This window comes from Microcaecilia unicolor, chromosome 9 (genome assembly GCF_901765095.1).
Source record: "Microcaecilia unicolor chromosome 9, aMicUni1.1, whole genome shotgun sequence".
NCBI classification, from domain to species: domain Eukaryota; kingdom Metazoa; phylum Chordata; class Amphibia; order Gymnophiona; family Siphonopidae; genus Microcaecilia; species Microcaecilia unicolor.
In genome coordinates, this window is record NC_044039.1 from 15795258 (window position 1) to 15822906 (window position 27649).

Below are 27649 nucleotides of genomic sequence, written 5' to 3' on the forward strand. Positions count from 1 at the left end.
TAGTAGATATATATTTGGAGGGGGTGTTGTCATTGACAGAGAATAGGTGTTCCCATGTTATCCAGTTGGGCATTAAGATTAATAAGCAGTATTAACGTGGGTGCACTTTAATTCCTCTTGTGTGCAGTTTCTATATGCTATTGACAGCATTAGTGCAGAAGCTGCTTTAAATATTTTAAATTCCCACCATGAGTCCTGTGTTGGAAAACTTTAAGCCCAGATTTTACTGTGCCTTAACTTTGGCCATTAATGCACATGGAATACAACAACCTTAATACAGATTAGTATCTGAAAATGTGTCAATATGCCATAATGGATTTTCTAAGGCAGAAATATCCACTGAAGGAGTTACTGATGTTTTCCCTATGCGCGGGGGACAATTTTCAAAAACTGTATGGGTGCTAGCAAAGTCCATCCCAGATCTGAAAGGAAAAGATACCAAGGGAAAGGTACCTGCAGAGGGATGTGCCTGCTTTAGCTACACACACATTTTCCCAGCGAAAGACTGCGCCTTCTTTTCCCTAGAGTAAAACTATGTGTGGTGGTGGTCAGCATACAAGAGTGAGCAGTTTCCCCACATCAATGACTTTTGACAGTTAACCCCTCTCTGCAAGTTGGGCTTTTGCTTGTTTAAGTCCACGGCAGGATATGGGTTTTTCATGTGGGCAGCTTACACACAGACCAGAGTCTAGTTTGTCTTAAACCAGCAGTAAAAAAAAAACTTATATGATCCGTTTAAGCGTAAAGAGCATGACTGTCCCCGTGAAACTTGTACCCTGCTTTGTTTAAGAAAATATATTAAGTTAGACCTTGTTTTTGAAATCCGTTCAAGTTAAACACTTCTCTGGATGTTCTTGTTTTTCCACTGCAAAACCTTCATTTTATCCATTGAGTTTTGGGAAACAGAATGTCTTGCTTTATACTCCTCCACACTCGACTTGGAATAATTGGGTCATAATAAATGTTTGATATTTTTACAGAGGGAGACAATTTTGAAATGTTTAAACAATGATGTATTTTTCACAACAGCTGGCGAGGTATAAATCAGATGTAGATTTTCTGTAGTTCCCAAAAGGATAAGTTCAGCTGCTCAGTTTTAGGCGAAATGAGATTGAAGGGGGGCAGACTCAAAAAAATGTCAGGAAGTATTTTTTCATGGAGAGAGTAGTGGATGCTTGAAATGTCCTCCCGCGGGAGGTGGTGGAAACGAAAACGGTAACGGAATTCAAACATGCGTGGGATAAACATAAAGGAATCCTGCTCAGAAGGAATGGATCCTTAGACGAGATTGGGTGGCAAAGCCGGTGGCGGGAGACGGAGATGGTGCTGGGCAGACTTAAACGGTCTGTGCCAGAGCCGATGGTGGGAGGCGGGACTGATGGTTTGGAGGCGGGGATAGTGCTGGGCAGACTTATACAGTCTGTGCCAGAACCGGTGGTGGGAGGCGGGACTGGTGGTTGGGAGGCGGGGATAGTGCTGGGCAGACTTATACGGTCTGTGCCAGAACCGGTGGTGGGAGGCGGGACTGGTGGTTGGGAGGCGGGGATAGTGCTGGGCAGACTTATACGGTCTGTGCCAGAGCCGGTGGTGGGAGGCGGGGCTGGTGGTTGGGAGGCGGGGATAGTGCTGGGCAGACTTATACGGTCTGTGCCCGGAAAAGGACAGGTACAAATCAAGGTAAGGTATACACAAAAAGTAGCACATGTGAGTTTATCTTGTTGGGCAGACTGGATGGACTGCGCAGGTCTTTTTTCTGCCGTCATCTACTATGTTACTATGTGTTTGCGTATTACTTCTCTTTTACATATTGTGCTACAAGGTAAAGGTCTTCAAATTAAGCAGCAGGTTGTTTTGTTCATATGGTCAAATATATTTAGCTGCTTCTGTTATTGCTTCTCAATTTCTTCTTCCCATCAAGGGCGAGTTCAAGGAAGGGTTAAAAGTGCGCTCTGCTACTTTCCTCAGGGCCCCTTTTATCAAGCTACGGCAAAAGGAGGCTGGTGCTGGCATCAACACGTGTTGTATACGTTCTGCGATGTCCCCTTTTACTGCAGTTGGTAAAAGGGAAGATCTCGCTTTCCTGCAGGAAATTGTCATATGGCAAGTAAAGCACTTGTGCGGCCATTTTGGGGGGATCCCTTACCGCCACCCATTGAGGTGGCATTAAGGGCTCCTGCGCTAACCCAACGGTAAATAAGATGCATGCAGCACGGCCCAGTTACTGCTGGGTACAGTCTGGCGCTACAAAAATGTGTGTGTATATGTATATGTGTGTGTGTATATATTTGAATTGGTCGGGAGGCCTGGGACATCGGGATGTCTTGTACAGCGGTGTAGGCACATCCTTCAACGGGATAGGCAGAAAGGCAACATGTGCAAAGAGGGGCAGCGCAAAAAGCAGAGACAGGGTGCTTGGACGGCAACACTTGTGTGGAAATAGGAGATTGCAGAGATTGAAGGCTGTGTTCCCGGCAGGAGTTAGGTAGTCGGAATGTTAACAAGTTATGAAATTGTTATATTGTTTGAATAAAAGATTGAGTTTTATGTTCCTGGCTGCGACCTAACTAAATTCCAACTTTCTTTTGAAAACTGACTCTTGTGTGATTATGAAACTACAGGTACAGAACTGAGTGTGTGCCGAGTACCCGATTTGTGCGGCCATTTTGGGGGGATCCCTTAACGCCACCCATTGAGGTGGCATTAAGGGCTCCTGCGCTAACCCAACGGTAAATGAGATGCATGCAGCACGGCCCAGTTACTGCTGGGTACAGTCTGGCGCTACAAAAATGTGTGTGTGTATATGTGTGTGTGTATATATATATATATATATATATATATATATATATATACAGTGCAATCCGCTTAAGTGCAAGGATCTGGGACCAAAGAAATACATGCAGTTAACCAGAGTGTGCACTTAACCGTTGTGACCCAAAGAAGCTTGACATCTGATAAACATATGTACAGTATACAGTCTCCGTTAACTGACGTTAGGCTTACTTGAAGTATTCAGTGATAGTCCTCTGTACACTATTGTGTCTGTGAGTTCCATAGACTACGTCTGCCAGACGGTAAAAACTGTCATAGCACTGACATCCAGTGACCTCCAGATTGGCCCGCACGGTGTTGAGACTCTCCAGCGCTCTTGCAAAAGTGACAGGAGGTTGTTGAATTTCGTCAGCATGTGCCTCGCTGCTAATTTCCTCATCTGTTTCATCATCAGCCATTGCCTGCGTGTAGGCGCATATCTGGACATCAGTGCTGTCGTCAGCTGTTTGTAGATCGTAATCAGTAGCTACGTAGTGATGAAACTCCTCTTCAGTAACATAGGCTGGGATGTCAATAGTCTGTTCATCTGGGTGATCTCTATAGAATCTGGGGGACTGTGGTTTGTTTTAATTGTATATATTATTTTGCAGGACGACGTAGGATGGTGTGGACTGGTGCAGTCATTTGATCCAGTGAAATCCCCCAGATGTTATGCAGTTGTTGCTCTGAAGAAATAGTAGTGCTTCTTGACTGAATTAAATCGCTGGATGGGTGTGAAGCTGAGAAGGTGACATTTATGTGCATAAATGTATAGAATACTAACATACATGCAAGCATATACTTATCCATGAAAGTGCCAGCAGGGTGCTTAAGTGCTATTCTGTAACATAGTAACATAGTAGATGACGGCAGAAAAAGACATGCACTGTCCATCCAGTCTGCCCAACAAGATAACTCATATGTGCTACTTTTTGTATATACCCTACCTTGATTTGTACCTGTCCTCTTCAGGACACAGACCGTATAAGTCTGCCCAGCACTATCCCCACCTCCCAACCACCAGCCCCGCCTCCCACCACCGGCTCTGGCACAGACCGTATAAGTCTGCCCAGCACTATCCCCGCCTCCCACCACCGACTCTGGCACAGACCGTATAAGTCTGCCCAGCACTATCCCCGCCTCCAAACCACCAGTCCTGCCTCCCACCACTGGCTCTGGCACAGACCATATAAGTCTGCCCAGCACTATCCCCGCCTCCCAACCACCAGCCCTGCCTCTCACCACCGGCTCTGCACTTAAATGCCTTTGGGGGCAGGGCTCCCACTTGGAGGAGTGGCATAGTGGTTAGAGCACTGGTCTTGCAGTCCAGAGGTGGCCGGTTCAAATCCCACTTCTGCTCCTTGTGATCTTGGACAAGTCACTTAACCCTCCATTGCCTCAGGTACAAACTTAGATTGTGAGCCCTCCTGGGACAGAGAAATATCCAGAGTACCTGAATGTAACTCACCTTGAGCTACTACTGAAAAAGGTGTGCGCAAAATCAAAATAAATAAATATTACTCTTATACTTCCTACTTGATGGCTTTTCCTCCATTATTCGTTTCAGTATGGTCTCGCATGGAGTCACGGATTCAATAAGGGATGGATTGTGAGAGTCAGTTTGCAAAATGAGAAATAAACACAGTGTAATCACTGGAACATAATTTCTCATGTGGGTCTTTTTTTTTTTTTTTTTTTTTGTCAGACTTGGATATGTGTATATAATGATATACGCAGAAAAGATTTATAGTCTTTCATTCTGCCATTGGAAATCAAACCTCCTGTGGCAATGCACTATGATTTATCACATGGAAAAAATTACTTCACAATGACATCGTTCCAGCCTACATCTGTTGATCCACTAGTTTTGTATAGGTAGAAGTCTGAATGCATTTTTTTTACAGTATTTGTATTCTTATCTTTCTTATACAGTTTGACACCGATTATCCAAACTCCGATTAACTCAATGTCCAATTATCCGGACCTGCGGGTTCACTGACGGAACGGTTTGTGATAGACCTCCAGTCCTTGAAAGTCGGGAGGTGGATGGGTCGGTCTGGTAGTGTGGAGTGTGGTGGTTTGTGGGAGAGAGTGCAGTACCATGTGTTTTTTTTTTTTTTTTTTGCATGGTTAATTCATTTATTAATTTTTGAGTTTTTGCTGCATTGGGGACAAGGTCTGGGTGGTTGAGGTCATGCAGGGTCGCCTTGGTTGTTGTTGGGTATAGGTTTGTCCAATCATCTGGATTTATGATTATCAAGACCCACCCTCCTGCCAAGGATAGTCAATTGGCATTGTACTGTACTTCACCTCGATTTCTCCCTCTAATTGGGTCCTGTTTACCTTAAATCAATGGTACTCAACCTCATTCAGGATCAAAAAAGGAAAACTAGTAATGTAAACCTAAGGCTTAAGCCTTTTCTTCACAGATTAAACACATACAATAATTCCTAATTTTTGACTTTAGTGGATTGTTTGTTTGTTTTGTTACATTTGTACCCCGCACTTTCCCACTCATGGCAGACTCAATGCGGCGGGCAATGGAGGGTTAAGTGACTTGCCCAGAGTCACAAGGAGCTGCCTGTGCCGGGAATCGAACTCACGTCCTCAGTTCCCCAGGACCAAAGTCCACCACCCTAACCACTAGGCCACTTTAGTGGATTGACTTGGGAATCTCCTTTTCATCCTCCTTCCCCCCATCCTTTTTTTTTCCTCTTCTTTCTCTACCCAACTTGCTTCTGTTCCTTCATTAATGTTGAACTTCTTGTTTGATATTGCAGCCTGGTTGTACAACTCATATGTACTTTCATAATATTATGTGAGTTTTGCACTTATGCTGCATTGTTCTTATTATGTTTTTAATAATAAAAATCATTTAAATAAAGAAAAGGAAAACTCCTTTGAGAAATTCCTTTTTCTCCTTCCCTTCTTTACTAACTGCTGCTTTTTGACAATTCTCCAAAAATGCCGTTCAAAATTTAGAAAGGTCACAACTGCTAGCCCCATTACATTTCACTTGTCTTTGAAAATGCCATATATCAATTTTGTTTGGTTTAAGAAAATAGAAGACAGACTGACTTTCTTTCTTTTATAGCTTCAAGTTTGTTGTACCACCACTGAGACCAGTGTTTGGTTGTGTGATACGTTCTACTGTGACTGATTTAAGAACCTTTTTCTATTATAGGGGTCTACCAATCCTGTTTGTTTAGTTCAAATGTTAACCTTAGATGAGAAAATATTTTAATGAGGACTACCCATTGGGGAGAGAATCGGGGTGACTACCTTACCCTCCCCCCTCCAGGGGTCTTCTTCCTACCTTCGTCTACTGCTGGCTTCGATATGAACCACATAGTGCCTTTGGGCCCCCAAGGCTGGATGTCCTGAATGGATTGGACTTTAAATTCTTTTAGATTCTCAATATACTGCCTTTCGGCAGCTAGCACAGAGGTTTACAATACAATAGAAAACAAATTGTAAAATTGGATTCTTACAACAAATTACTTTCTTATGTATTATTCTTGGTTATGTATCCAATACTGTTTATTGTAAGCCACATTGAACTCAAACTTCTTTGAGATGATGTAGGATATAAATGTCATAAATAAATAAACTCAATAAAGTATAATGAAAATGGATAACCAGAAAGTCTAGTAGAGTCGAGGCTGGTTCAGGTAAAAAGCACTGTTCTTCTGCCAAAGGAGGAGGATTGCACTGTTGGGAAGAGATTCAATCAGGCTCGATTTGCCCTGGGCCAGGCTTGTCTTTGGGTCAGCTTTGCTTCTATCACACAAGATCACTCATAACTCTTTTTTTTTTTCTAAATCAAAGCAACTGAATCAAATTTTCTTCTGAAAATTAAAGTTCTTGTGGGTATACAGTAACTGCCTTTGTTTTCATTTGGTTCCCCTTCCATTCTGAGGAAGTGAGCATTGGGGTTGGGGCGGGGGGGAGGGGTCTTTAGAGAGAATCTTGACATGCATTAAACACTAATTACAGTGATTGTACTGTTCATATTGCATGACTTAATATCATTCACAGTGGCTAAGAACTACAAAGGCACACGCTTCCTCCGTGACTAGTAGCATACATACGCAAAGAAATATTCCTTCTGTCTTGAAGGCTTCCTACACATTGTTTTTATTTGTAACATTTTGAAAAAAAAAACCAAACAAACCATGCACTTGGCCAGTATACAAACGTTTGTAGGGGCAAACCAGTATATTTCATCTTATTGTTAGAATGCTTTTAAAAGCTGAGCCATAAGTGTTTTATTTGCACATGTACCTTTACTGCCAGAAATATTGGGCTTTGTTTTTCCCGTTTTAATTTCAACTGAATGTGAGGCTATTTGATTTAAATTATATTTTCTTCTGTCAGAATGTACTCTGACGGCGATGCATGTGTCACAGCTTCTCTGATTGATGGCAGCTATTGCATCTGCTAGGATGATCCAGAGGTCCCATCAGATATTATTGGATGTCACACTGTACATTCGACTTGACTAAATGAAATATTAAGCTAGCCACAATATATCTATATCATAATGGCCAGGAGCTGTTTCCTTTGTGAATGATGTGCTATTCTGTCATTCTTGTTTCCAGCTCGTACAAGGACTGTTCACCACTAGCCAAGGTCACTGAAAAAGAAAAATAAGAAAGTTACATAAGTACATGAAGTACATAAGGATTGCCATACTTGGACAGACCGAAGGGCCATCAAGCCCAGCATCCTGTTTGCAACAGTGTCCAATCCAGGTCACAAGTACCTGGCAAGATCCCAAAAAAGAACAATACATTTTATGCTGTTTATCCTAGAAATGAGCAGTGGATTTTCCCCAAGTCCATTTTAATAATGGTCTATGCACTTTTCCTTTAGGAAGCCATCCAAACCTTTTTAAAATCCCACTAAGCTAACTACTTTTACTACATTCTCTGGCAATGAATTCCAGAGTTTAATTACATCTTGAGTGAAGAAAAATTTTCTCTGATTTTTGTTTTAGATTTGCTACCTTGTAGCTTAATTGTGTGCCCCCTAGTCCTAGTATTTTTGAAAAGAGTAAGCAATATTTATTTTATTAGGATTTATTTATTGCCTTTTTGAAGGAATTCACTCAAGGCGGTGTACAGTAAGAATAGATCAAACATGAGCAATAGGCAATTAGAGCAGTAAATAGTACAATAGATTCACTTGTACTCATTCCACTCCACTCATCCTATATAATAATTCTCACCTCCAACGTTCTGAGGCTGCCTGGGACCGTGGCTTCCGCTGGAGGTGGTCTGCTTCATGGAGTAGATCAAAGTGACGTCAGCAGCAAACAGCGATGCAGGCAGGCGGAGGAGTAGCAGCAGCCAGGGATCCTAGGAATCGCACCAGACTGGCTGCCAACCTCCTGAACCACACATGCACACTAACCACCCTCAAGAAACCGCTGCCGCCCTCCCTCTCCTCTCCAAGTCCAGATTTGGACTGTTGGAGAGGACGAAGAGGGAGGGCAGCGAGACGGCAAGCGAGAGGCTGCGCCGACTGTCCAATGTGGAGGAGGCGGGTGAAGGATGAGAGTGGGGGTCGGGGTCCACTCGGAAGAGGGGCGAGGGAAAGACCAGCGGGTCCGACTCCAGCCCATCCGTCATCCCCGTTCACTCACAACAAAGCAAGCAAACCTATGAGATGCTGCAGGTTGATCTGTGAGGATGCACACAGCGCCATGACAGATGGGACGCTGTGCCCAAATGGGAGCTGCTGAAGGAATAATCTGATGATCCCCTGAAAAAATTGAGTGAATAAATAGAGTGTAATGAAATTGAACTGTGTTAGTTAAAAATTGGAGGTCTGGGGCAGAAGTTCTGTATATTGTTGAATAGTCCCCACCATAAGATTGTAGGTCTCTTTAGGTTGAGTTAACAAATTGTAGGCATCTTTTACTAAACAGCAGTAAGCCCAAAGCGAGCTTACCGCTTGCTATACAGGAAATACCGCCGGGCTACCACAGCAGACCGGTGGTACTTTCCACCCCTAGCGCACCATCATTTCCAGCGCTACAAACATTTATTTATTTTTATAGCGCCGGAATGTACCTGACAGTAATCGGGCAGTGTGGCGCGGTGTCCGGTTACTACCGGGTTAATGAGGGAGCCCTTACTGCCACCTCAGTGGGTGGCGGTAAGGGCTCCTTCCTGAAATGGCTGCGTGACAAGTGCTTTACTTGTCGCACTGCCATTTCCTGCAGGGAGGCGAGACTTCCCTTTTACCGACTGCGGTAAAAGGGGCCCTGTAAATGTTATATTAAACTGTACCTACTGTACACCACCTTGGGTGAATCTCTTCATAAAGGCAGTTAATAAAACCCAATAAAATAAATATATATACTGAAAAGATTGTACACAAATGTTCCTGCAGAGCACAGTTTGGGCAGAACTGGGGCAGAGTTGTGATGTGCATATTTTATATATTGTACATGCATAGAATATTAGTTCACAGTTTTGCTTTCTGTGAAGCAGGTGTAAATTTGTCTATGAGAATTTGTGCACTGTTGATACCAGGGCTGTGTGTCAATTTATAAAGGTACCTTAACAAACTGGAACATAATTACTAACATTCCAGAAAGCAAGGGACCCTGGTCTAATATGAGCAGCAACCCAAATAGTAGCAACAGTCCATGCTACCAATTCCACTGCAAGCAGTGACTTCCCCATGTCTGTCAGAATAGGAGACTATGGACTTTTCCTCCAGGAACTTCTCCAAACCTTTTTTTAAAAACCCAGATACACTAACTGGTGCATCCTCTGTTTCAAGCTTGCCTCCACTTCAAACCATTTTCTCAAGTCCTCTCACCTTCCCAACGTCCAGCAAGCAATCCACTAGAAAATCATGTACCTTCAACTAGAAATGTTTGTCCATGTGGTATCTGTAGGGAAATGTTGACTCCTTTACCTTCTCTTTGTGAAGCCTGATTCAGTACTTATTCCACTTGTCTGTATACGTCTTCAGTAATGTTGCATCTTAGTTTTAATAATATCCCAGCATAGTATTTGCTTTGTGGCTCACCTCATGTGCTTTTGATAAAGCATGAAATTCAATAAGTTAAATAATAGCATCCATGTATGAAAACCCTGTATACTTTACCCTGTAGTGTCCAAGTTCATGAAGGGCTTGTGGCGTGTCGAACACCAAGCAAGAAACCACCAGCTCCATACGATTTTAATGTGGTTTGAGCTCAGCTCACGAAACCACCATTTGAATTTATGTGGAATCTTAATTGAAACAAACTTGAAAAGAACGCCTTGTGGGAGTGACTTGAACCAAAAGGAGCTGTGGGCTTCAAGCACTGGTCTTTTACTCATCAGGAGGGTCATTTTGTAAAAGCCCATTTGGCAGTCAGTACACACAATGAGTTATATCAAGTTTTTGACTGGAAAATACATGCAACCTTCCATTGAAAATGACCTCCCTTGTAATACTTGCATGTCATTAGCCCTTCTATTTAGTATGCATCAAAATGTTCTTGAATATTTACACAATAGTTTTAGAAATCAAAATATATGCATCTAAATCTAAACTAGAGAGTTGCATGAGGACAGAAATTGCACCCATCCCCAATGGAATTAACCCATACCCCCTCCCGTACCCATTAAGATTCATTCTATATCCACCCATTCCCACAATTAATCTCCATCCCCACCCTTCCCTTCCCCGCAGCAGTCAACACTATTATTTACTTGCTCGTAGTCCTCTGTTTCCTCCCAACCCCAACAGCCTCCTGTGACTTTTTTTGGATGGTATTCACCATTCTACCAATGAGTGCTCCAAGCCTCAGTCTGATGCTTGAGCTGCTTCTTTGGGCACTCCAAGCCTCACTATGGCGCTCCAGTTGCATCTGTCAGTGCATTCCAAGTGTTCTGGAGTCACCAGACATTTTGACTACACTCCCACAGCAACTTCTTCCATCCCCGCAGGAATGCCTGATAACGTTTTCCATTCTTGTGGGAATCCCATAGCAACTTCTTCCATACCCGTGGGAATCCCAAAATCCCCATTCCCATGCAGCTCTCTAGTCCAAACCCTACCCTAGCCTCTGCCCTTCAAAACCTTCTGCACAGAAGATATAATACATATACTTTTTCCCATTATGTGGTAATTTTATAAAACATTTTTACACATAAATGCTTTTTATGTGCATAAAATCCTTTTTCAGAACTACCCTAGGGATTGCATGTATACTTGTATGGAATTCTATGTAAGCGTAAATATCCACAATTTCATTCTAGTGATTTCTGTCACTTTTCCCCAGGTATTTTATACGTATGTCATTACAAAATAGGCTGGAAGTAGGACCATATAGGTGACTTTTTATAGACTTACCTTTTATAGGTCTGTGCAGTTTTATAACAACTATCTAAACTAAACAGTGGTGTATATATATATATATTAAAGTACAATGTGGAAATACAGGACCATAAATGATATTTCAAAAATAGGGAGGAAAAGACCTCATAACGACCAGGAATCAACAATGTTTAGGCTCTTTTTGAATGGTAGCCATTTTGTAATGTGGTCAAAAAGTAATTATGGGCCAAGAAAAACCTCCCAGGAAAAATCATGCAGGGTAGATCCAAAAATAAACACAACTTTAATAGTCCACTGTACCATCTACCCAACAATCAAATATATATGGAAAAAAAATTTCAACTGTTCATCAAAGCCAAATACTTAGCTTAAGAAGCACAGCAGTAGCTCTGATAGAATCAAGGCATAAATGTCCAGTCTTCAATTAATGGAGTTGCCTTTCATTTGCTTTGTAGCATAAAGATCATTGTTTTATAACAAGCCGTGTCTGGTCTGTGTGTGCTGATGGCTTTGAAAATTATCCCTCCATGCTTTTTGATCTGCACAGTAGCTTAAGACCTAAACATCTTAGTGCTACTACACTGGTAGACAAGCAGAGACAAACATCTATAATGGTAAAACTGCTTTGCATGCCTGACTCACTATTTAAGAACAAAGCTTTGGAGAGTCTTGCCCTTTGGTGAGGTCTAAACTTGTATTTATTCCTGATGACCACAGTAGTAGCTGCTGTACATAGAATGAAAGAAACGTTTTACTGAGCTCTTCTCTTTAGATGGCAGCGAGCTTCAAATGCAGTTAATTCAAAACATGTTTAAAAGTAGTGAAAAAAGAACGGAAGAAATCTCAAATGCTAGGGTGGGAAAGGAAACTACCCTGTTTATTCTCAGAAGATGTTTCTTAACTCATTATGAAGTTTTGTTGCGGTATTCTGCATTGAAGAATCACATTTCTGGACCCCGCTTCTTTTCCCTGGTCTTCTGCACTGTCCTTTCTTTCTTTGTTTCCGTAAGGCTGTTGCAATTTATGATTACCCTCTAGTCGTGATTTTTTTAAATGGAATTTTGCTTGCTCTTTTGAGTATTTCTTAAGTACTTCCACCTGTGCTTTATTTTCAGCAGAAAGGAAGGGACTAAACTGAAGGAGTCAATGTAAGGTTAGATCTATCCTCTTTTGTAAGGGAAAATGTTATTTACATGCACTCTGTCATCTCCCTGCCTGGGGGCAGAAAGAGGGGACCTGGTCTTGATCAAGATTCCAGGAATTCAGTCTGTGCCAAGAGCCATTCCTTTCTTTGGGCAAATAGCCAAGGAACTAAGTAGGAGGCATATGATAAGAACAGTGTCCTAATGCACCTACAATGCATTCTTAATTGTTTTCATATGCTACGGCTGAGGTAGAGCCCCTGAGACAACCCAAGCTACGACTACAGTGAGGAGCAGACTGGGGTATGCTGTCAGTGTGCACCCTCTTACAGCCTAACGCCTCTGTTTACTAAGGTGCGCTATAGGCCTGTTAACGTTGTTAGCACACGTTAAACACTATCACACCCATAGAAATATATAGGCACGTTAGCGTTTAACAAGCCTTAACTTTAAAGTTAGAAATGCTAACGCACCTTAGTAAACATTCCCCTAAGTGACTTGGATAGTGTAATGATGCTTTGATCGCTAACTATTAAGAAGATTCACCTAGCAAACACCTCACTTCCTTAAACATTCTTTAATGTTTTTAGTTGTCTTATGAAAGAAAAATGCAAGCGTTTATTATATCACATAATGAAGGTTTTTTTTTTTGTAAAGCAATATATATATATATTTTTTTTTTTTTAAATCTTTAACACTTTTATTGAGGAAATAACGAAATACAACATCTCCAAACGCCAAAAGTAACACAAGCAGAAGTCAATTTCCAGATGCTACCAAGACAGTCCTTCCCTCAGCATTTTAACCTTCCTCCCTACCAGACTCCCTCCCAACCCTCCTTATCCTCCCCCCTCCCCCCATCCAAACAACCGATTCACCCCATCCCCCTCCCCCCTTCTAAGGACCCTAACCCTCCCCACACCCATCCGAAAACCTGAAGGATTACTCTTAACCACCTACAAACTTCACCCAGCATTAAGAAGTAAGCTCTGACCTGTAGGGCTTAGAATACGTAAGTAGGGACCCCAGATGGCCAGAAATGTAACTCTTTCTCTTCGAGAACCTAATCTCTTCAGCCTCCCAGGAGACCATCTGATGCAACTGGTTCCTCCAATGCCAGAATGCTGGAGGGTCTTTAACCGTCCAATATTGTAAAATACACTTCCTAGCCAGTAAGCACATCTTGCGGAGCATTAGCTCTTCAAAACCAAAATATATATATTTTTTAAATGCAACAAATTTTGTAGTTGTCTTATAGCCATGTTTTCTCAAAATACAGCATATAGAGGCAGGCTACCAAGGGGGCAAAAGTAACCCCCATCACTACAACTTTCTTTTGTACATATAATTGATCACAAAATAAGAAAACATTTTCTTGTAGTGCTGTGTTTGCCAAACTCGATAGAAATTCTGTGGGGACTTTCTGTGGTCTGTCTCTTAGACCAAGCGCCTAGTGTAGATTTTCAAGACGTTGCTGTGGAAGTGAAGTATATAAAGAGACAATGCCCATGGTGACCGTAATACATGGAAATATTTCTAGTGGAGTTTCTTCCAAGATATTAAAAAAAAAATGAGTAGTATCTTTAATGTAGGATTCACTACGTTCTACTATAGGTTTTAAAAAGTGATCAAGATACTTGGATACCAGTTCCAAGAATGAATAACATGATGAAACAATTAGGCATCCTGGAGGATTTTTCCAAATTTGTATGTATTTTTGGAACTATATAGAATTCCGGTATAGTTGGATATTTGATATTAAGAAGCTTAAATTCTTGTTTAGTCAAAAAAAAAGAAAAATAATTCTAGCCCAAATTAGTAATGGTTTTAATTGTTCCTTTTAACATAGTAGCATGGTAGATGATGGCAGATAAAGACCTGTACAGTCCATCCAGTCTGCGCAACAAGATAAATTCATTCTAAGGTATGGTGTGATACTACATATGCATACTTGGTCTTGATTTGTCCTTGCCATTTTCAGGGCTCAGACCATAGATGTCTGCCCAGCACTGGCCTTGTTCTCCAGCTACTGAAGCTGAATCTGTCCAGGTACGATCAGGGCACAGACCAGAGAAGTCTACCCAGCACTGGTTTAGCTTCCCAAGTACTGGTGTTGCCATCAAATCACCACTAAGCTTGTTTGGTTCCATTCCTTCTACACAGAATTCATTTGGGTTTATCCCATGCATTTATGAATTCTGATACCATTTTCATCACCACCTCCCGCAGGAAGGCATTCCAGGTATCTATCACCCTCTCTGTGACAGATACCTACAGTGCAGCTTAGATTTTAAAAAGTGCAGGGCACACTGCTTTCACTGAGCTAGTAATGTCTCATGTATAAGCAGGGCCGTGGAATCGGTACAACAAACCCCCAACTCCTCCCCCACCTTTCCACTATCCGACCTCAACTCAGACTCACACCATGTATAGCAACTCCAAGAGAAATGTGACCAAACACAGGGCACCTGTCTGTGCACAAAATTAGGACCAAGACCAGAAAATATAGCCACCTGAAGCTTGAACAAAGAACCATTTAACCATGCAGTTGGACTTCCTGTAACTTCTCATAAGTTTCTGTGTCTGATAATTGTCTATATACTTCTGCATCATATTTTTCCACATCCATAAAGACAATGGCTCCAACTTTATTTGCTCTTCTTGTCTTATAGAACTTCACTTATCTTCACATATTTGTTCCCAAACAGAATGAGAATTTAATATAGATTAAACTCAGGATTTGGTCATTAAGGGAACCTGTGTCCTAAGGATTAATGAGTATAGGGGCCCTTTGTAGTGGAGGAGTGGCCTACAGGCTAGAACACCGGCCTTGATGTACAGAGGTGCCTGGTTCAAATCCCATTGTTGCACCTTCTGTTCTTGGGCAAGTCACCTAACCCTCCATTGCCTCAGGTGATTAGGACAGGGACACTGAAAAAGGTGTGAGCAAATCTTTGACTAAACTGCTTTAACCCAGATTTAAATGCATTTTAAACATAGCAGTTTTCTCTCACCTTAAGTCCAGAGTTAACACAGCACAGCAGTTTATTAGAGGTTTTTAACATTTTTTGTTTTTGCAGGCCCCACACTAATATTTCCATTACCATGTGGAACCTGCAAAAAATGAACACGGAATCACCGCTTCCCATTCAGGAGGTGCTAAGGCCTCCCGCAGTAAGGTCGACTGAATGCTAATCGGAGCACACTCACCCCCTAATTCTATAAAAGTATTCAAAAATTGCACTTGCAGTTTAATTGAATAATGAGCTGATTTGTGCCAATCATTGGCTTTTTAACAAGCAATTATTGGCACTAACTAGATTTAATTGGAATTTACATGCACAAATTTAGGCACAGGATCTGCGCCTAAATTGTATGCATGAGAAAATAAAAGGGAGGTGTAGAAATGGGATGGTCATGGGCAGAACGGGGGTATTCCTAACATGCATCATGTTATAGAATAGGGATTATGCACCCACTTTAGGCATGTGTGTTGCACTAAGCAGTTGGTGCAAATGACTATGCCTAAAGTTAACACAAATAGAGATTCTTCCCAACCAGTCCAAACTTGATTTATATGTTAAGTTCAATACCCCACATTTCTCAAATCTTCAATACAGTAGCTTTCAGTATGACAATATATATTTCCCATAAACCTCAGTGATGTGCAATCACCAGCAATTACTCAATCTGGCGATACTCGCAAACATCACCCTCTTCATTGATTTATTAAAACGAGCCGGGCTTCTTACCCATTTAAAGTTTGAGAATAGGTTGAGGTCGTTTCGGCCCCAAGACCTCTAATCATTCATTAGTGGGTGAACAATCCAACGCTTGGTGAATTCTGCTTCACAATGATAGGAAGAGCCGACATCGAAGGATCAAAAAGCGACGTCGCTATGAACGCTTGGCGCCCAGTGGGCCACTTTTGGTAAGCAGAACTGGTGCTCCGGGATGAACCGAATGCCGGGTTAAGGCGCCCGATGCCGACACTCATCAGACCCCAGAGACAGCTCATTTCGGAGCGAAACGTGCATGTGGGGCATCCTAACCCCCAGGTCTGATAAAATTAAAGAAAAGAAGATAAGTTCAATTTGAATTATGGGCTTTAATAAATTGAAAGAAAATGGTAAAATTATAAAATCATTTTAATAAACCAATGAAGAGGTTGATGTTTGCGAGTATCGCCAGATTGAGTAATTGCTGGTGATTGCACATCACTGAGGTTTATGGGAAATATATATTGTCATACTGAAAGCTACTGTATTGAAGATTTGAGGAATGTGGGGTATTGAACATAACATATAAATCAAGTTTGGACTGGTTGGGAAGAATCTCTATTTGTGTTAATATTTATCCAGTTCCATTGAGGATTAGTTGTGCCTGGATAGTGAGTGTATGCCTAAAGTTAAGCATGAGGCCTGAGTGCTGTTCTGTAAGCCATGCATAACTTTAAAAGCAGCTTGTAGAACAGGGGCATAGCTACGGGGGCCTTGGCCCCCATAGATTTGGCCCTGGACCCCCTGCCGACGACTCTCTCGACCCCACCGCCAACCCACCGTCGCCGTCTGCTACCTTTGCTGGCGAGGGACCCCAACCCTCGCCAGCCAAGGTCCTCTTCTTCCTTCGTTCTGTTTCTGAGTCTGACATCCTACATGTACAACGTGCAGGACATCAGACAAAAACAGAACGAAGGAAGAAGAGGACCTCGGCTGGCAGGGGTTTGGGCCCCCGCCAGGAAAGGTAGACGATAGCGGGGGAGGGTTGGCGGCGGAGGGAGTCGAGAGGGTTGGTGGCAGGGGCGGTCAAAGTTGGTGGTGGTGGCGGCGGGGGGGGGTGTCTGCAATGGTGAGGGGGGGCTAAAATGTGCCCCTTTACCTCAGGCTTTGGACCCCCCTCCCGCCCGAAGGCTGGCTATGTCCCTGTTGTAGAATAGTGTTTTAGCACCATATTTCACCTGAATTCACCTCTAAATGGATACCACTCCCATACCCATTCCCCACCCATACCAAACCCCCACCCCAAACAATTTAGAAAAATAAATAACATGAGATTTAGCACTAAGTTTAATCACATTACTCCCTTACTTGCTCAACAACACTGGATCCCAATAAACTACCATGTATGATTTAAAGTATTGACTCTTAAACACAAAGCATTGCACTCGGCTATTCCTCATACTCATGGAAGAACATTATGAGCCCTCCATGATGGTTGCTTAGTTATTAGTGTGGGAGTGGCCTAATGGTTACAGGTTGCGGAGCTGTGGAACTGGGTTCGATTCCCACTGCTGCCTGTCGGCAGTGGGTTGAGCTGGGAACCAGGTTCAATTTCCTTTGCAGCTCTGTGTGACTGTGCTTTGCTTTTTTTTGTAGCTCCCTCACTTTAGAGTTTTCTACCCCAGGAATTGCGTATTGAACCATCATATCTTAAATTTAGGGCAGCGCTGAAGATATATCTTTTCATCCCTGCCTATCCTGGTTTTGCCTAAACTGGCTTGTTGGACGCAGTCTCACAGACATGTTCTTTTTAACCCTCCCTTCATTGTCCTTGTCTTGTTTACCAGATTTGATTTGGAATCTTCTCTTTCCTCATTGTTTTACTGATATTATTGAAACTGCTTTGATGCTTATTTGGAAGGCTATATATCAAACAGAATAAACCATAAACCATACTGTAAACTTTGATGCATTTTGTGATACCCTGTTTTTCATACGCTAAGCGCGTGTTAGGGCTTAATGCCCATTAGGTAAAGGACCCCATCGTGAGGCCATTTCCCTTGGACGCTAAGGGCCATGCTTGCTACATGATAGCCCATGTTAACCAGACGAAGTGTGTGCTAGCTACCATTATGCCGATAGGATTAATGTGAGCAAGACAGCAGTCCATGTACACGAACACTTTTAGCCACAATAATGTTGAGTAAATATGACCCTAACTATGTGAGTTAATTTTTATTACAAGGTGCCTACAAAAAAAAATTGAAAATGCATTTATTTCATAAAAGCAACATTGGTGTGTGTGTGTGTTTGCGCGCAAATGCTTCTAAAAAAAAGTTGCATCTCCTGCAAATACATGTAACTGTGTATACTTCATGCACATATTAAATAAAGTATGTGGATGTCTCACAAGTCTGACCTGTTCTATCCCAACTACACCCCTGGAAATTCCTAAGCTTGGTCTCCCAAATTTCATATAGTGTGATTAGTTGTATGGGAAGCTTGCCAGGTGCCCTTGGCCTGGATTGGCCACTGTCGTGGACAGGATGCTGGGCTCGATGGACCCTTGGTCTTTTCCCAGTATGGCATTACTTATGTACTTATGTCCTCTACTTGGCTCACTTTTATTACATAGAGCAGTGATTTAACCTATTGTGATGTCATAGTGGCTCATTCCACCAATAAGAGCCAACCTCATTAGTGATGTCACAATGGCTTGATTGTATAGAATGTTTGTACGTTTGGGAAGCTTGCCAGGTGCCCTTGGCCTGGATTGGCCGCTGTCGTGGACAGGATGCTGGGCTCGATGGACCCTTGGTCTTTTCCCAGTGTGGCATTACTTATGTACTTATCTGGATGTATTCTGATTTGCATGTGCAACTCAATGGTTAACAAGCCAATCGGCGACAATAATTGGATGTTAAGCAATAATCAGCACTAGTTGGCAATAATTAGAATTCATGCACACTACTCACTAAGCGTACTCTATAACATAAGTCCACGTAAATTCTACCACGTGGATCCCAAAAGGGGGCGTGGCTATGGGAGAAGCATGGGCACATTGTGGGTAGTCCAAACATTTACGCGCAGTGTTGTAGAATAACCTTCTCCATGCCTAAGGTTAGGCCGGGGGATTTACACCTGGTTTTCATTGGAGTAATTCTAGTTGTATTTTCTTTTTAGGTGACAACATAAAGAATTGGGCCTCGTATGTGTAAAACTACATGTGCTCTTGCTGACCCACAAATACACCCGTGTGATTTTATAACAGCTTTTTTTTCTATGCGTAAAACATGCTGTAGACATGGAAACTGCTTTGTAAAATTATGTTCTAGTGTACACATTCCATAGGTCCCTGCTGATGTGAGTGGGGAATGTGTTGACATAGTAGATGATGGCAGAAAAAGACCTGCACGGTCCATCCAGTCTGCCCAACAAGATAAATTCATATGTGCTACTTTTTGTGTATACCTTACCTTGATTTGTATCTGCCATTTTCAGGGCACAGACTGTAGAAGTCTGCCCAGCACTAGCCCCGCCTCGCACCACCGGCTCTGCACCCAATCTCAGCTAAGCCTCTGAGGATGCATTCCTTCTGAACAGGATTCCTTTATGTTTATCCCACGCATGTTTGAATTCCGTTACCGTTTTCATCACCACCTCCCGCGGGAGGGCATTCCAAGTATCCACCACTCTCTCCGTGAAAAATTACTTCCTGATATTTTTCTTGAGTCTGCCCCCCTTCAATCTCATTTCATGTCCTCTAGTTCTACCGCTTTCCCATCTATGGAAAAGGTTTGTTTGCGGATTAATACCTTTCAAATATTTGAACATCTGTATCATATCACCCCTGTTTCTCCTTTCCTCCAGAGTATACATGTTCAGGTCAGCAAGTCTCTCTTCGTACGTCTTGTAACGCAAATCCCATACCATTTTTTTAGCTTTTCTTTGCACCGCTTCAATTCTTTTTACATCCTTAGTAAGATACGGCCAACAAAACTGAACACAGTACTCCAGGTGGGGCCTTACCAACGACTTATACAGGGGCATTTAAACTTTTCTTCTCCTGGTCACACTTCTCTCTATACAGCCACCACGTTGTCACACTGTTTCGTCGCCTTCAGATCCTCAGATACTATCACACCAGACTCTCACCGCCTAACACATATGTCTCCCGTGGATTTCTACTCCGTAAGTGCATCACTTTGCATTTCTTAGCATTGAATTTTAATTGCCAAGCCTTAGACCATTCTTCATATACAACCATTTAAAGTGGGGGAGGGGTGGCATTCTATGTAAATGAAGCATTAGTGTGCCAAGATAAAATAGCACATGGGGGAGACCACACCATACTATGATAGAAGCCCATCAAAACTTAAAAATCAAATGCCTACTTTGGACTAGGTCAGGGATGGGCAACCTTTATACATAGAGAGGACTTTGTGAATGTCAGTACTATTCCTAGTGGCCTGCACACAGAAAATTAAGAAAAGCGTCTTATAATTCACTGCCGACAAAACTCAATGTGATGACTGAATGAACATAAATTATTACCAAAATGGTCTGTTACTGTACACTACTTTCTTTCCAAACAGTTGCTACCTCTGCCTAACGAAGTCCTGATAACAACACTGTTGTTAATGTTTTTGTGCAGGCTATTTTCTGTATAGACTTCCCATGGTCTCTCACAGGCTGCATAAAATTCAGTGAAAGGCTGCATGTGGTCCACCCTGGAATAGGAGTTAACTTTTACCATGTGGAGTGGAAACAAAAAATCTCCCGTGCTAACTGTCCTAAAATAAAAAAGTTAATTAGCTCAGGGGTTTTCATTCCCCTACCTCTCTAACAAAGCTACCCCGCATCACCCCTGCCTCCCCATCTAAACATACAGATAAGTTTTTCCGCAGATTAGACCCACTTCTCCCTCCCAGTTGAAAGTAGGAAGCACACACGACATCTTTTCAAAATGATGGCCTGTTATTCCAAACAGTCCCAATCTAACCAGGAAAAAGGGATACAAGAGTCATCTGGTTAACACTATTGCAGCCATCACTAAGCAACTGGATTCAAGGGTCTACAAAAAAATGCTACCAGAAGGGCTGTCATGTCCCTATTTCTCATGAAGATTGGAAGCCTCCTAATTGGTAAGGCATTATTCTGGAAAGGTAGGGGCAACGGTGCTGCCTTGATTTTGGAACAGGTTAGAGGAGAAGAGATATGTCATCAAGGGAGAAGGATCCAGCTTATGAGATGGCTGCCTGAAGGGGATCTTGGCCATGGATTGGGGTTGCTGAGATCCCACTGTTATGGTTATAGGGGAATTAGTGGTTCAGGGGTGTTAGTGGGGGCTTCTGAGCCTTTTGTATGATGGATGGAGCAAGGGCAAAGCACAAGAAAGGCAATGCTGTAAATTTAAAATTTAAACCCTCAAGCCTAAATTGTGGTGAGTGGTGTCCTGGATTAGAATATGGGGGGTGGGGGGGGGGATGAGAAGTCCAGAGCAGGAGATGTCAACTTTCTTCTATTTTCATCCTCCAAATTCCCCTTCCCAGGTCCTTTTCCTTTCTTCAACTCTGCCTCCCCCTCCCCCATCATGGCTGCCATTGAGTTGGTCATAACCCATTCTATATTTTTCTGACTTTTCCCTCCTCTGGCTGTTCTTGGACCAAGCATAATGGAAAGCAATAGACGGAATTTAGCTCAGGGTTTGTAAACTAGTGTGTGCGCTCTCAGTCTTAGCCACAGACTGTACCCTGCAAGGATTTCCTCAGTAAAAGAGACTGCGCTGGGTCTGTAAGCACCCGGCTTGCTTTATTCTCATTACTGCTGAAAGAATGCCATGAGAGATGGGCCTGGTCTGTAGCTGTAGGACACAGGCGATTTGGATGAAATGTATTAATGTGACATCAGGACTTTTGAGCCTCTTACGCCAGTATTTGTGTGATGGTTTGCTTGTTTATTTATTTATTTATATTCTGCCTAAACACTAGGCGGATAACAATAAAAACATCCATAAAAGGTTCTACTGCTTAAGTCCCTGCTGTATAAAACAATAAATGTAAGATCAGTATTATGCTGGTTGTAAAGAGAATATCATCAAGAAACTTCAGACAGCTCAGAACACCGCAGCTAGACTAATATTTGGAAAGACAAAATACAAAAGTGCTAAGCCCCTAAGAGAGAGGGCTGCATTGGCTTCCAGTTAAAGAACGTACTGTATTCAAAGTGTGCACTCTGGTTCATAAGGTTATTCATGGAAATGCTCCGGCCTACATGTCAGACCTTATTGATCTCCCACCCAGAAACGGTAAAAGATCAGCACGCACATTCCTGGGACTTCACTTGCCTAGCTGTAAGGGTCTAAAATACAAGCTAGTACATGCATCTAGCTTTTCCTACATTGGCACGCAGATGTGGAATTCATTGCCACTTGATCTGAAGGCTATTCACGACCTAATCAACTTTCGAAAATCATTAAAGACTTACCTTTGCAACAAGACTTACCATAATAATCAGTAATAGGATTTCTAACACTCCGCTAGTCACTTGATATTCTGACTGTTTTCTTCTTTACTGAATTGATTATATCCTCTATGTCTACACTTGTTCTGTGTGTAATTAATTGTGTATCTACTCTTGAATGACGCTTGACATGATGTAATATTGTAAGCCACATTGAGCCTGCAAATAGGTGGGAAAATGTGGGATACAAATGCAACAAATAAATAAATAAAATGCTAGAAATACAGATGGAAAAGGTATAAAACATAAATGCCTCAATTATGACTGTGGATCCCAGCCCTGGAACAGATTTTTCTTTAAGAATACAACAGTGGCTATAGAAAATGACAGTGATACAAAGTTCCTTTCAAAACACCAATGATGCAGTTAAGTCTTTCTCCATGTGAGGTCTGCCATAGCCATCCATGAGCAGAAAGTGCTGATCCAAGCTTGGTCATGTGATGTTAGCAGATGTTTCAAACAAGATTGTAAGGGAAGTACCATATGTCTTGGTTTCCCACATCAGCTTGCACTCTTAACTTCAGAAGCAGGAGTGAATTAATTTGCAGGTCTGTTCTATTTAGAGGACTCTATGGGGGCTCATTTTCAAAGCACTTATTCTTACAAAGTTCTATAGGTTACTATCCTGCTTATAATCGAACGAGAAAAACGCCCAAGTTCCGACCTAAATCGGGAGATGGACGTTTATCTCATAAAAACGAATAACACGGTATAATCGAAAGCCGAACTTGGATGTTTTCAACTGCACTCCACCGCGGAAGCGTACAAAGTTGACGGGGGCGTGTCGGAGGCGTGGTTATCACACGAACAGAGATGGGCGCCTTTCGCTGATAATGGAAAAAAGTATGCGTTTGTAGCTAGAATTTAGGGCACTTTTCCTGGACCCTGTTTTTTCAACAATAAGGCCCCAAAAAGTGCCCTAAATGACCAGATTACCACCAGAGGGAATTGGGGATGACCTCCCCTGACTCCCCCAGTGGTCATTAACACCCTCCCACCACAAAAAATGATGTTTCACAATTTTTTATTTTCACCCTCAAATGTCATACCCACCTCCCTGGCAGCAGTATGCAGGTCCCTGGAGCAGTTGTTAGGGGGTGCAGTGGACTTCAGGCAGGTGGACCCAGGGACATCCCCCCCCCTACCTGTTACAATTGTGCTGCTTAATGCTTAGTCGTCCAACCCCCCCAAACCCACTGTACCCACATGTAGGTGCCCCCCCTTCACCCCTTAGGGCTATAGTAATGGTGTAGACTTGTGGGCAGTGGGTTTTGAGGGGGATTTGGGGGGCTCAACACACAAGGGAAGGGTGCTATGCACCTGGGAGCTCTTTTACCTTTTTTTTTTTGTTTTTGTAAAAGTGCCCCCTAGGGTGCCCGGTTGGTGTCCTGGCATGTGAGGGGGACCAGTGCACTACGAATCCTGGCCCCTCCCATGAACAAATGCCTTGGATTTATTCATTTTTGAGCCGGGCGCTTTCATTTTCCATTATCGCTGAAAAGCAAAAACGCCCAGCTGACAAATTTTCGAATAAAACATGGACGTCTATTTTTTTCGAAAATACGGTTCGGTCCGCCCCTTCACGGACCCGTTCTCGGAGATAAACGCCCATGGAGATAGACATTTTCATTCGATTATGCCCCTCCACGTAACTTTGTAAGTCTAAGTGCTTTGAAAATACGCCTCCATGGTCTCTCCATAGTATCTCCCTACTACTCTGTGCTGTTCTCTGCGATCAAGTTTCACATTTAATGGCACTTGATAAACCACCCATAAATAACTCTTCAGAGTGGTTATTTATAGGCAGAGCTAAGTGATTGGACAAGGTAGGGCTAAGCAATTCAGACAGGTGCAGCAGTTGCTAAAATCATCATGTTAGTTATTACTTGCAAACTCTCGCCTTCATTCTATAGAGGGCGTGCACAGTTTTACATGCAATTGGTCACCCACTTATAGAATAGCACCAGTTACATAAGTAACTTAGTGCTAAATTGGCAATAAGTATCAATAGTTTGATTTAATAAGAATTTATTAATTCCATCATGAAATATCTTTTCAAAAATTAATGTCGCATATTTCACCTACTTACAGTTCGTTAGATCCAATACCATCAAATTGGTTAAAAAGTTCATCATTAGAACTACAAACCCACTTATATTTAATTATAAAAAGAAGTCTTATAGAGGGGATAGTTCCAAAAGCACTGAGAGAGGCCTTGGGATGAAAGGGAAAATAACAGAATGAATATGTATTAGGAGTGGAGGAGTGGCCTAGTGGTTAGGGTGGTGGACTTTGGTCCTGAGGAACTGAGTTCGATTCCCGGCACAGGCAGCTCCTTGTGACTCTGGGCAAGTCACTTAACCCTCCATTGCCCCATGTAAGCCACATTGAGCCTGCAAAGAGGTGGGAAAATGTGGGATACAAATGCAATAAATAAATAGGACCAGGTACTTTGTGAAAATAGTACTAAACCCTGCAGAGTGGCCTAGTGGTTAGGGTGGTGGACTTTGGTCCTGGGGAACTGAGGAACTGAGTTCAATTCCCACTTCAGGCACAGGCAGCTCCTTGTGACTCTGGGCAAGTCACTTAACCCTCCATTTCCCCATGTAAGCTGCATTGAGCCTGCCATGAGTGGGAAAGCGCAGGGTACAAATGTAACAAAAAATAAATAAAACTGGTAATATGTTTAATTATATTTTTGGTATGGATGGTTGTCTATTGTATACATACTTTTTAATTTGGATGTTAGTGTTTTGCAGTGCTTTTCTATCAAATTAATGGATTTCTTATATGTTTTTAATATATAAACTTTAGTTATTATGATATAAACTGTTCTGTTTTGCGAAAGCAATAAGCAAAAGGTATAGTAAATAAATAAATGATTAATTTGTATTAATGCATGTAACTTAGCACTTAGATTATTGTAATTCGCTTTATCGTTCTCTCACTTTAAAGTTAAGAAAGAGACTTTAAAGTGAGAGAATGATAAAGTGAATTTCAAAATACTTCCGCCAGACTGGTATTCAGATTAGGAGAATATTCTGAAGCTACTCCTTTATTAAATGGCACACATTGGCTTAAGATAGATAGTCGTATTCATTTTAAGCTTGCATGCCTGGTCTATAAAGGTTTTTATGGATTAAATTCTGAAACAGTAGGTCAGCTCTTAATATTTCCAAGTAATAGATCTCACTTGAGAAGTAAGAAGAAGCTATCATTGAATTTTCCTTCTATAAAGACCATAAACTATAAATCTATTTAGGAGAAGTGCAAAGATCTGGAATGGAATTCCGATTCAGCTTCGTCAAATTACATCCTTAAAGCTTATTTAGAAAGGCTCTTAAGACTTACCTGTTTTCAAACCAAAGATTATAATCTTGCTAACCTGAGTTGAGGGATTGTGATTTTATTTGATTGCAAAGGTATTGCTGTTATTGTATCAGATTAAGTAATCAATTTATTACTGATTTGTATTGTAAATTATTTCTAAATGTGAAGCTATTATTTATAATCCGCTTTGTAGCCTCCAGTTAAAAGCGGAATAGAAATCCACTAGTACAATACCATTCAATGCAGTAACTGACTTATGACTTATGACACCCCCAACCCCCTTTTTACAAAGCTGCATGGTAATGCTGACACAGCCCATTCAAACTGAATGGGCTGTGTCGGCATTTAGGGGGGTTAATGCCTAACTTCTATAGCGGGCAATTGGAAAAGGGGCATGGGTGGTCATGGATACGTTTCACAATTACGCATGAAACTTATAGAATACCATAAGTTGTGTGCATAAGTGCGAACATTTAGGCGTGCCCATTTATACCAGCTATAGAGATGGCGTAAGTGGTCACACCTAAATTTAGGCACATTGCTGATGACGCACACTAGTATTCTATAACCAAATCTGGGCACCTAAATGCTGTTCCAGAATGCTAGCTCAGTACTCACTATTTTAGGAAACATAGAAACATGACGGCAGATAAAGGCCATATGACCCATCCAGTCTGCCCATCCTCTGTAACCCCTAATTCTTCCTGTTCCTAAGTGATCCCACATGCTTATCCCATGCCTTTTTAAATTCTGGAACAGTCCTCGACTCCACCACCTCCACCGGGAGGCCATTCCATGCCTCCACCACCCTTTCTGTGAAATAATACTTCCTTAGGTTTCTCCTAAGCCTATTCCCATTATGACATCACAATATGAGCTCTGGTTACCAGAGACTGAAACTCTTCACACTAAGGGGGGAAAGTAAGCCAAGAATAGGATAATTGAGCCACTGTGACATCACTGGTGAGATTGGCTCTTAGGCATTGGTGGAATGAGGCATTATGACATCACAATATGAGCTCTGGTTACCAGAGACAAACTCTTCACTAAGGGGGGAAAGTAAGCCAAAAATAGGACAATTTAGCCATTGTGACATCACTGATGAGGTTGGCTCTTAGGCATTGGTGGAATAGAAACATAGAAACATGACGGCAGACAAAGGCCACATGACCCATCCAGTCTGCCCATCCTCTATAACCCCTAATTCTTCCTGTTCCTAAGTGATCCCACATGCTTATCCCATGCCTTTTTAAATTCTGGAACACTCCTAGACTCCACCACCCTTTCTGTGAAATAATACTTCCTTAGGTTTCTCCTAAACCTATTCCCTCTTAACTTCGTCCTATGTCCCCTCATTCCAGAGCTCTCCTTCATTTGAAAAAGGTTCTCTTCCTGTACATAAATGCCCTTGAGATATTTAAACGTTTCTATCATGTCTCCTTTCTTCCAGTGTATACATGTTGAGGTACCTAAGCCTGTCCCTGTAATTTTTGCATTCAAGACCGCTTACTGATTTCGTAGCCGCCCTCTGGACTGACTCCATCCTGTTTATATCTTTCCGTAGGTGCGGTCTCCAGAACTGCACGCAGTACTCCAAATGAGGCCTCACCAGAGACTTATACAACGGCACTATCACCTCCTTTTTCCTGCTGGTCATTCCTCTCTTTATGCACCCAAGCATCCTTCTGGCTTTGGCCGTCGCTTTTTCTACCTGCTTGAAAGCTTTAAGGTCGTCAGACACAATCACCCCCAAGTCCCGCTCTTCCTTCGCACACTGAAGCA

General features: G+C 42.1%; 1 protein-coding gene across 6 annotated transcripts in view; it reads left to right on the plus strand.

Annotated features, from left to right (window-relative positions):
- LOC115477839 (methyltransferase-like protein 25) overlaps window positions 1-6352 on the plus strand; it is a 272956-nt gene extending 266604 nt beyond the window's left edge. For 2 of the 6 annotated variants that reach the window (XM_030214940.1, XM_030214942.1), the window contains exons 13-14: window positions 3420-3556; window positions 4741-5319. In XM_030214940.1, the coding sequence (XP_030070800.1) occupies window positions 3420-3506 (87 nt within the window). In that variant the 3' untranslated portion in view covers window positions 3507-3556; window positions 4741-5319. Of the gene's footprint in view, window positions 1-3419; window positions 3557-4740; window positions 5321-5992 lie in introns of those variants that run through there. The other 4 variants (XM_030214934.1, XM_030214938.1, XM_030214935.1 and 1 more) reach the window with 3 other exon arrangements.
- The last annotated feature ends 21297 nt before the right edge of the window (window positions 6353-27649 follow it).